At 37.4% G+C, this 12,001-nt stretch overlaps 1 protein-coding gene across 7 annotated transcripts in view; it reads right to left on the reverse strand.

Moving 5' to 3' along the window:
* The window catches only part of Pafah1b1 (platelet-activating factor acetylhydrolase 1b, regulatory subunit 1 (45kDa)), a 77,558-nt gene that overhangs the window by 38,607 nt on the left and 26,950 nt on the right, over window positions 1–12,001 (reverse strand). For all 7 annotated transcript variants that reach the window (XM_013503490.1, XM_013503491.1, XM_013503492.1 and 4 more), the window contains one exon: window positions 2,764–2,984. In XM_013503490.1, the coding sequence (XP_013358944.1) occupies window positions 2,764–2,795 (32 nt within the window). In that variant the 5' untranslated portion in view covers window positions 2,796–2,984. The remainder of the gene's footprint in view (window positions 1–2,763; window positions 2,985–12,001) is intronic.

Genomic DNA, 12,001 nt, shown 5'->3' on the forward strand with positions numbered 1-12,001 from the left:
AACTAAGCTACAACCCCAGCCCTTTTCATGAAAAATCATGTTTAAGATTGCACTTATTTTTATTAATAATTCGGGAGTTCTGACATTTTTTCATTACTGCCTTTTTCATCCAGAAACATGGGCTGCTAGGCTGGCATATGGTTGTAGCTACTCATGAGAGTGAGATGGGAGGATCACTTGAGTCCAACAATTCAAGAACAGCCTGGGTAAAACACTGAGACCCCATTTCAAACATACAAACAAAAACAAAACATGAACAAATAAATCTTCTTTTCTACATTATCTAATAAAGCAAGTTACCTCTGTATGCTACCTTATTTCAGGCAACCATACTGAACCTATTTTAATTGATGATTCTATTCTCTTAGATTTGTCTATATAGATGCTATCACCCACAAAGAGACCTTTGGTCTCTTCCAAGATTTCTAATTCTTTTTGTTACCCTGCTATATTAGCAAGAATCTTATTACACACTTAAAACACTGTGAGCACAGAAATTCTTTGCTTGTTCTTCACTAATGGGAATGCATTTAATATTTCTGTACATTTTTGACAAAAAGCTGTAAGAAAAATCTCATTATTTTCTAAAAGGTTTTTAATAAGTTAAAATGGGTACTGAAAATAGTATCTTTGGCCAGGGGTGGTGGTACATACATTCCTGTAAGCCCATCACTTGAGAGGCTGAGGCGGGGACTACTGCGAGTTGGAAGCCATGCTGGGCTACATAGTGAGTTCAAGGACAGCCTGAATTACATAGTGAAGTCCCAGTGTGCCTAGGATGTACAAGGTCATGGAGTTCAACCCCAGCATCATCACTGAAACAAAAACCCCACCGTATACATGAAAATATTTTTTGCATTGAACATATTTTCTCTACACTTACACAAAATATGAATATAACCATGAGGAAATAATGGACAACTCCAAAATGAGGAACACTGTATTAAAAAAACCCCACAAAACTACCAACATCATAAAAAACAAAGGTAGGCTGGGGAAATGTTCCAGGTTAAGTGAGACTAAAGAGACATAAAATTAGCAGGGTACAGTGGCTGCAGTTTGTAACTCCAGCATTCTGAAAAACTAAGGAAGGAAGTCGCAAGTACAAGGGCAATTTAGCAACACATCAAGACCCTGTCTCAAAAAAAGGGGACTGGGGATGCAGCTCAGTGTGAAGGGCCTGGGTTCAATTCCCAGTACTGCAAATTAAACAAAAAGAAAAAGAGAGAGACACAGAGAGAAATGAAATAACTAAATCCAACACTTGATGCAAGACTGAATGGTGTACTGAGAAGAAAAACGCTATAAAGGACATTCTGGGTTAACTGACAAAATTGGAATATGAGAGACAGAAAGAGCAAAAGCAGGCATTAACATCAAATTTATTGAAATTGCTGCGGGCTGGGGATTTAGTTCAGCAGCACAGCGCCTGCCTGGCAAGCTCAAGGTCGTGAGTTAGATTCCCGGTGCTGGAAAAAAAAAGAAAAAAAAGGAAGAAATTGCTAACCACACTGTGTTCTGTGAAAGAATGTCTTATTCTTAACACCTAAATACTGAAGTATGGGGGTGGAATCTTTGTTATATACAACTAACTCTCAATTAAGGAAAGTAAGTACTTGTGCACACTACACACACAGCCTTACAGAGTGCACATGACAAAGCAAATGGTACAAAATGTTAATAGGATATTGATAAAACAAATACTATATGTATCAATCTTATAACTTTTAAAAATATTTTCAATTTTTTTTAAACTATAGAAAATATTTCTAGTTGTTAGGTTTGTTTTTTTTGAGGACAGGGTCCCACTATGTAGCAGAAACTGGCTTCAAGCTCACAGCAATCCTCCTGTCTCAACCTCCTTAGTGCTGTAGTTACAGGCACACACCACCATGCCCAGCCCCAAAAACTACAGCAAAAAAATTTTTAAAACTACAACATGGCCACAAATGATGGCACTCGTCTATAATCCCAGCACTGTCTCCAGCTGAGGCAGGAAGATCACTGCAGTGTCAGTATGGAATACATATCAAGACCCTGTCTCAAAAAACAAAATAAAACAAAAAAACAACAAGAAATCTACAACATGACATGAAGTTTTCTGCTCTGTATTGTTCACTACAAAAATGGAATGTTATAGCATATGGAATACCACACAAGAGCAGTGGTCAAACTATCATGTCTCTTATTAATACATTTATCTTACCTAACATATTAACACCTCATAAAGTTCAAATCCTACAATAGTCATTGGATAACAAAAGATATACCAGGGCAAAGACAAAAGTGTTAGCAGTAACAACAAAAACAAGGCTTTCATAGAGTCCAGACAGAATGAAGCACTCATCTTCCTAGTAAACATAATATATTTAAAAGACAAACTTAGGATAAAACTTACCAATTTACTTTAAATTTATACACGACAAAGTTAAAAGGATATATACTTATATGTCAAAATAAGACCCAGTATTAGCTGGGCATGGTGGCATCATGCCTGTACTCTTGGCGCTCAGAAAGCTGAGGCAAGAAGATAGCAACTTTGAGGCCAGCCTTGACTATACAGTGTCATCCTGTCTCAAACCCCTCCCCTCAGAAGAGAAAATGAAGACCTAGTTTTAAAATCAAAACAAACTGCCTAAACCAACATGTGAACACTGGTAGAAAAGTTTTAATATTAGAATAGATCTTCCCCAAGTTATGTTTTACTACTTTGTCTCTTATGACAGGATTTTTTTTTCTGCAGCATAAAACAAAGAAACTTACAGTTCATCTCGTTGTCTCTGGGACAGCACCATTTTGGCTGTAAGGTCAAGCTTATTTGATATAGTGGTATGTCCCTCCTTCAGGCAATCAAAGGCTTTCCAATCCCTGGACTTATAATTAAATATGCCACGAAGTGGCTTCCACACAGGAGAAAACGATTCTTTTACAAATGAATCCAATCAATAACAAGGAGATAATTCAACACGTATGGTTCATTCCACCTAAGAAGAAAGAAAGAGAAAATAAGATATTTTCTACTCAAAATTAAAATTTTTAAATTTTTAATTACAGTACACATTTTAAAATGAGATTTACTACGTTAATATGATTAGATAACATTTTCAACCTACAGTAAAAATAACTATTGTCAAAATATGTACCTTTTAAAATATCTTAAATTACCTTTAGTAAGACAAAATTGCACTACCTTAAAATTTAACATGAAAGTACTCCTAACCATGGTACCTTCCAGATACATTAATTTCAAAATATTAATCTAGAATTAGTCTGGGGATATAGATCAGTGGTAGAATGCTAGCCTACCATTCATGAGGGCCTGGGTTCTATCCCCAGCACCACAAAAACAAAACAAAAAACATGTAACTACTAAGAAGACCATAATTCTTCCTTAAAGCAAAAAACTGTAACTTCTAATTTACAAAAAGGTATAAAAAACTATGAGGATAGGGCTAACCTTGACTGAAATAACCTTCAAGGTTGAATGTTAGCCACCTTAGAATGGCTGGTATTTATAATGTAAATAAACTGCTTAGCAATCTCATTTTCCCTTAATGAATGCACTTAAGAAACTGGTTTAATGAAATTACAATGTATTTTGTGCCCCTCAGAAACATGTATTTTAAAAACAACAAAACTGAATGAACTATTCTATATCTCATAGAAATCCACTTCTTTAACCTAATATTTGGATATCATTTACCATTTCAGAGCCCTTATTTGATATACCTGTAACACCAAATCCATTTCTATATAACAGAAATGGCATGGTGGCTCATGCCTGTGATCCCAGTACTCCAGAAGCCGAGACAGGAGGACTGTGGTTAGTTCAAGGCTGGCCCAAACTACTTAGTGAGATCCTATCTCAAAAAACAAAACAAAAGTCTAAAAAGTATTAGAGGTGGGCAAGATGGCGCACACCTATAATCCCAGCACTCGGGAGGCTAAGGCAGGAGGATCCTTGTGAGTTCGAGGCCAGCCTGGCCTACAAAGTGAGTTCAAGACTAGCCTAAACTGCACAGTGAGACCCTGTCTCAAAAAGACCAGAAAAAAAAAGTATTAAATTGAAGTAAAATTGTGGGGGGGTGGGAATCAGATTGTGCCATAAGTAATCATTTATCAGTTCAGGACTGTGTTTTTGCTCCTGTAGTTCTGGATACTTAAGAGGCTGAGGCAGGACAATCACTCGAATCCAGAATTTGAAGTCAGCATGGGCAACACAGTGAGATCCAGTCTTATGGGGGGTGGGGGGCATGGTGGCGCACACGTGTAAAACCAGCTCTCCAGAGGCTGAGGCAGGAGGATCACCACAGTCGGAGGCCAGCCTGGATTACACAGTCTGACCCCATCTCCAAAAAAAGAAAAAAGAAAAAAAAAAAAATCCAGCATGGTGGTATGTGCTGGTAATCCTATTATAGATAGCTAACTTAGGTAGATATATTGTAGGCAGTCAGACAGGGTTGGGCCCTTGAGAGGTCAATGCAGAAGGCAACTGTGGCTGAAGGTGTATTCATTTAAGTCTAGGCTTCAAGAAAAAGAACTACTCACCTATACACTTCCCCTAGGGATAAACAGCAGTGATTGATATTCTAAATAGGCATCAAACACCTTGGGATGGAGGACCAGACCTTCTTAATCCACCCCTTCCAGGACCTTTGTCTGGCTATGTGTGTTTGTTACACAACCTGTTAGCTCATTTGATCCTCTTAATTAATACTGTCCTAGCAACTGTATTTGTTACATACTTACTGGTTGACTACAGTGTTGTCTCATCCTATGATTTGCCACTGGATTACCTAAGTGACTATACTTGGTAATCTTATTGACTGGCTATAGTTCTATCTCACCTTAAGCCCACCTCACCTCCTGGCTTTGCTCAATAAACACACTTGAGAAGCAGGGGCTGGCATGCAATCCATTTTCCAGGGCCCCTTCTGTCCCTCTCAGACAGAAACTTTCTCTCTCATAAATTCTTCCTGCTCTTAACCCCTATTTTTCCTAGAATTCATTCCTCAATTTTAGAAAACAAGAACTCATCATTTTGGACATCTAACACGTTGGACGCTTCATTCCCCTATATCAATCCCAGCAGTTTGGGAAGTGGGGGCAGGAGGGTTACAAGCTTCAAAGCCAGTCTGGCAATGTAGCAAAACCCTGTCTAAAATAAAATCAAATGGACTGGGAATGTAGCTCAGTGCAGGCTAATACCCAGCTATGGTGGCACATATCTATAATCCTGTGATCTGGGGGGCTGAGGCAGTAGAATCCCAAACTGAAGCCCAGCCTGGGGAATTTACTCGTGAGATTGTTTCAAAAGAAATTTTAATCATTTTTTTCTTTTTTGTCTTTCTGAGACAGGTTCTCCCTATGCAGTTCAGGCCAGCCTTGAGCTCACTTTGTAGCCCAGGCTGGTCTCCAACTCTCAATGATTCTCCTGTCTCAGCCTCCCAAGTGCTAGGATTACAGGCACATGCTACCATGCCCAGCTCAAAAGAATTTTTAAAATACATAAACTGGGCATTGTGGTGCATGCCTGTAATCTCATCACTTGGGAGGCTAACACAGGAGGATTGCTGCAATTTCAAGGCTAGCTTGTGCTATGCAGTGAATTCAAGACCAACCTAGACTTCATAGCAAGACCCTACCTTCACCACCACTACCACCAAAAAACCCATAAAGGGCAGGGGACAAAGCGCAGCTCAATGTGAAGGCCTTGGGCTAAATTACCAGTACCAAAAAAGAAAAAGACATAGTGGACAGAAGAAGTAAGGATTGTTTCTTGAGTGAATTTTTCATGCCATGTCCAAGCCATGTACTGTTGTCAAGTAGCAGTGAATAAGCCAGTTAAAAAAGAAAAATGAGAAAGCAAATCTTGGTTTCAAATGAGCCACGAGTCAAAAAGTGAGCATTTATACACTCCCAATGGCAGATGCTATTTGAATTGGTATCTTTCTCCACTGAGCAATTCCCTAAGTAGAAATTTATGATCTGTAATGATCCTTCTCATCTGGAGTATAGCTAGCAAAAATATAGTAACTGAAAGCCATCAGTACCACTCTGTTTAAATCTAGAGAAATTACAATTAATGTAATAATTCATGAAATTCGAACCAAACACAATGGACAGCCTAGAAACTCTTTAGCGTTTAACTCTCAAATGTTACTTTAAAAAAAAAAAAAGTCTTGATAGTTACCAAGCCAAAGCATCTAGGGACACATACAGCCTGCAAAAGCACACAGGAGGGGCAGGATAAAGCTATCTGATAGTGGTAAATATGTGAACTAAAGGTCTCTATTATCTGGTACAACAACAGGGAATTAATCATGTAAGACCAAAATTCAATGTATACTTGTGTACTGAACAAATTATTCATTCATCAAACATATACAGAACGCTACTATATGCTAGGCATTGTTTTAAACACTTAAGTTTAATAAGAGGAAGACTCTTTACAATAAAGAGTTTACAATCTATTGAAAGAATAAGCCAAGAAAGAGAAAATTAAGACAGTATGACCAGTGTGACAAATGTTGACTCAGGATAAAGCTAAGCAGGTAAGCAGGGAATGAAATACAAAAACAAGCTCATTTCTTCAGAATTTATCCAAAGGACAATGAGGAGCCATTAGGTAATAAGGTTTTTTGTTTGTGTTTTCTGTTCTTTTTTACAAAAGTCACAATGATAAAGAGAAAAACCAAAAAGGAAGTTTGCAGGAATGAAGGTGATAGATCATAGATTCTATACTAAGATAGCAACAGTAAAAGAGAATTAGATTTCATTTATTTACTAGGTGACTACTGCAGGACTGGTGAGAAAGGTAATTTGAGTCAAGAATTCCAGGGATTTCTGGCTTGAAACTAAGTTGAACAAGTAACTCCAAGGTGTAAAGGAATGAGGAAAATAAGATTAATTCCAGTTTAGATATGTTGACACTAAGCTGACTATGAAATTTCCAGCAGGAAGCTATACAAGCAAACAGGTTCTCAAGAGAAACAAACTACCAAAACAAAGGTGGGCTGGAGATATAGCTCAGTGGTTCAACTCTTGCCCTACCCACTGGCCTAGGTTCAAGCCCTGTTCCAAAACAACAAACACACACAAGATGGAAGTTGGTACTTTTTACTTAAGAGATGGTGTTAGGGTTTATATCTAAATGTCCCCTCAAGGTGTCACAAACGAGACTTTTGAAAAGTGACTGAATTATGGAGAAACTATGGCTAAATGTAGGAGGTGGGGCCTGGATGGAAGAGCTAGGTCACTGGGGGTATAACGTGGAAGAATGTATCTCCCTTCCCAGTTCTCTGCTTTGATAGGAGATGAGCAGTTTTCCTCCGCCAACAGGCCTTTCCATCGTACCATTTTGTCTTGGAGCTGGCCATCTATGGACTGACACCTCTAAAAACCATGAGCCCAGATTAACCTCGCCTCATCAAACTTGTAGATATTGAGTATTATGTCCCAGGAATGAAAAAATCACTAAGACCATTTGGTAAATGAAGCCACAGAAATGGATGAGCTGACCAATGGACAGAGCAAGCTGATCAAAAGGCCAAGCCTAGAGCCAGGGAGAGCAACGACAACACTTAAGAATCTAAAATTAGCCAGGTATGGTGGCACATGCCTATAATACCTGCACTCTGGGAGGCTGAGGCAGAAGAGTCATAAATTTGAGCCCAATTTGGGCAACTTAGTGACTTAGAGAGACCTGTATTGAAATTAAAAAGGGCTGGGAATGTAGTTCGGTGCAAAAGCAATGTGTGTGTTACCTCACACACACAAAATATACAGTTGAGGCTAACAACAAGAGATGGCATGTCATAAAAGCCAACAGGATATTTAAGGAGAGGCAATCAACAGCATCCAAACCTGTCTAACTTATCAAGTAAAACAGTTGAGATGGGTCTACTGTATTCAGCTTGAAACTCACTGATAATGTGGATGAGAGTGGTTTCAGTAAAATGGCTTAAAATGGTAGAAACCACATTTAAATGGACAAGGAAACAGTATACAAATGGTACCATAAGCAAAAATTTTAGAAGTAGGTAAGTAGATGGAAATACTAAAAAACAGCTGTTTTTCTCAATTAAATGAAATGTTTAAATGCTGATGGTAAAGAAAAAGGAAAAATGAAGAAAAGAAGTAAGAATTTTGAGCCAGGGATGGTGGTGCATGCTTATTATCTCAGCACTGAGAAGGCTGAGACCGAAGGATCAACTGAGTTCAAGGCCAGCCTGTACTATATAGTGAGCTCAAGGCCAGCCTGAACCATATAGCATGAGAACCTGTCTCAAAAAAAATTTTTTTCTAATATTATATTTACTCCTTATTAACCAAGGTTGCTTACATATCAAAGAGACAACCAAAAATGATATACAAATAATTTTATATATTTATATAGCTATGGTAAAAGAATAAAACTACACCACCTGAAATACTGTTGCCACCAAAATCTCAATCTAATTAAAGCCTCTAACTCCAAATACCAATTTGTAAGAAGTATAGGGACATATGTTAAGAAACACTTTGGGGGCTGGGTATAGTGGCACATGCCTGTAATCTCAGCACTAAGGGAGCTGAGAGAGGAGGATCACAAGTTTGGGGCCTGCCTGGATAATTTCATGAAATCTTATCTCAAAACTAAAAAAAAAAAAAAAATTAAACCACATTATGCAAATACAATCAGCAAAACTGTGAAAAGCCCAATAAAATAAATGATGCAGTTTCTTCAAATTTCAAGGAAAGAAAAAAGGATGGAATGGGAAACCTATAGATCAAGAGAAGCGATGTATATATGCACTAACTGCAATTTGTAGACCATTACTAGATCTATATCCAAATAAATTAAAATAAATCAATGAACACTTTAGAAAAAAAAAAAAAAGAGGGGCTCAATGGATGAAGGCCTCAGAGACGAGAAAGAGAAATGGGATCCAGATATGAAGGCCTTACACATAGATGGGCTACTCTACAAATTATTAGGTTTTTAGAATACAGTTCCAAAATATAAAAACTATTTTAATCTATATACCTAATTCATATTACAAATATACTCCTCTGGATGTGTCTATTTCTGTAATTTTATCCAATTATCTTTCCACAGATTCTGAACATAATGAACTAAAGAGAAACAAACCTAAATTTTTAAGTTAGTAAAAAGGAATCAAGTTTCATCTATAATGAATGAAGACCTTAATTTGAGTAATAAAAGCAAGACCTACTTTCTTGGGCTGATTACATGATAGGAAAAATCAGATCAGAATGTAAAGAATATAGATAATCAGCATCCAAGAGAAAAGAGGTAGGCAACATTTTTTTTCATTTTACATGTCATAATAATGTGGTTTCCTAATAATCTTTTTTTAATAATCAAAAATAATAAAACCAAAATATCTCACTAAGGTAGATTACAATAAAGTCAAAAATTAAAAAAGAATTAGAGAATCTGATATTTATCAACACTGTACAGTATAAACTTCCATTCTAAGATGGATGTTAACAGTTCCAAGAATATTCTGAATGTAAAGCAAAGTATAAGATCTTGTTTTAGGCCATGTATGGTGGTGCACACCTGTAATCCCAGCACTCAGGAGGCTGAGTCAGGAGGATCATTGCGAGTTTGAGACCAGCCTGGGCTACAAAGTGAGTTCAAGGCCAGCCTGAATTGCATAGCAAGACCCTGTCTCTAAAAAAGACAAAAAACAAAACTTACTTTAGGCTTAGCCAGTCAACTGGGCCAAAGCTTGGTACACCTCACCGTAAGAACAAAATTTAGTAACAGCGATTACTTTCTTTTTAACATACTAAAAATCAGTTTATCCAGTAGTATTTATGAAATTTATCCAGTAGTATTTATGAAATATGATGCATGAATATTATCTGTTGAGGCATATTACCAATTCAGGACACCTCGGCTGTGTTGTAAGTCTGTGGTTGAATGCTTACACTGAACCTTGACCCTGGATTCAATGCCCAGCACCACACACAACATACAAGAATTTAGGATTTCAGCTGGGTACAATGACATGTGTTTGTAGTCCTGCTCAAAAGCTAATCTGGATACCATAGCAAGACATCATCTATTTTATTTAAAAAAGTAAAAACCATATTAATGACTGTACAATCACACAGTTAAACTGTATTATATTAATTCTGTTCCTTAAAAAAAGAAAGTCCGTAGCTGGGTGCAGTAGTACATCCCTTTAATTCCAATTACAAGGGAGGCTGAGGCAGAACAATCCCAAGTTGAGGCCAGGCAGGACAATACTAGACCCTGTTTTAAAATAAAACTGTTTAAGAAGGATAGGGTTGCCAGGCATGGTGGCATATGCCTGTAATCCCAGCACTCGGGAGGCTGGACAGAAGGATCACAGTCAGCTTGAGGCTAGCATGAGCTACACAGTGAGCTCAAGCCCAGCATGGGGGCAGGGGAAAAAAAAGCCAAGATTTTAACATGTCTATTTGTTCTTATTTCTGCTTCAGCTTGAAGGTCCATGATTCATCACTGGGACCTGCTGTTAGCAGGCAGTAACAAAAGCAAGGAAAGATCAGTTTGGCTCATCACTATGGCAAAATCACTGACGGAGAGACTAGGCTCAAGGCATAGTTCACTGACAAAGTTATAAAATTCTTTCAATAGTCTCTTCATTTCCCCATTTCCATTGTTACAATCACCATATTTCATCTGGCAAGATTTAAGTCAGTTATCCAAACTTTACATATAAAAAATAATTTATACTCTTTAACTAGGTTTGGGCCAAAGTTTAAGCTACCATGTTTTCCATCAAGAATCTCCTACCAATCTGAAGTGTAGTAACTCTAATACTAAAGGTAAGTGTTGCAAATAGATGGTCCATAGATAGCATTAGATTGTAAATCTCAATAAACAAGGTATTTTGGGGCTCTGAAATTGGACATAAATAGCACAAGCAATGGAAGTCATTTCTAGATGTCCTTTTTTAAATTTAAAATCTAGCCAGGCGTGGTGGAGCATGCCAGTAACGCCAGCACTGGAGAGGCTGAGACAGGAGGATTGTTGCCAAGTTCGAGACCAGCCTGGGCTACAAAATGAAGGCCAGCCTGAACCGCACAGCAAGTCCCTGTCTCAAAAAGACAAAAATAAATAAATAAATAAATAAATTTAAAATCTAGAATGTATACTATGAAATGCTTTATATTATACTCTCTGTGATCATTAATTTTATGTGTTAACCTGTCTAAGTCACAGTACCCAAATATTTGGTCAAATACTTAAGTAGATATTATTGTGCAGGTATTTTTAGATATGTTAGATACTAACATTTAAGTCAAAAGACTAAATAAAGTCAATTACCATGTGGGTAGGCCTTATCATCTGAAGCCCCTAAGAGAAAAAAAAATTTCCCAAGAAACAGAAAATTCTACCAGCAGACTGCTTTCTGACTTGGAGCAACAACATCATCTCCTCAGGCTCTCCCATCAGTCTACACTGCAGATTCTGGATTTACTAGCCTTCACAATTAAGTGAGCCAATTTGTTAAAATCAACCATGTGAATGTTTTCACACACACACACACACACACACACACAAGCACATTATACTGATTCTAACTGTATGTTTCATTTTATAGTACTACAGATGGAACGCTGGGCCATACATATATTCTGCAAGCACTCTATCACTGAGCACTGTATCTATTCTAGATACAGTAATGCAGAATCCTTACCAAAAAAAAAAAAAAAAACCCAACAACAAAAAAATACTTTGTTTATATAGGTTTAGTCTGTCACTAAACTCTACTACAATGAATACTTTCATATTGCTTAAACTCTACTTCTTGGTACTCTCCAGGCAAATTAATACCTACAAGGCCTATCAAATGTAGAAACTGTTTCCCACCATGCAACAAACAAGAGACAGATTGTTAACAGATGCTCAAAGACTACTACTTTATAGCTCCAAAAAGGACAGAAAGTATCCCCTTTCTGTTTGACCTGAGCATGAAACCATTTTGAGTACCTGAAA

This window comes from Chinchilla lanigera, unplaced genomic scaffold, assembly GCF_000276665.1.
Source record: "Chinchilla lanigera isolate Chin_1 unplaced genomic scaffold, ChiLan1.0 scaffold00080, whole genome shotgun sequence".
NCBI classification, from domain to species: domain Eukaryota; kingdom Metazoa; phylum Chordata; class Mammalia; order Rodentia; family Chinchillidae; genus Chinchilla; species Chinchilla lanigera.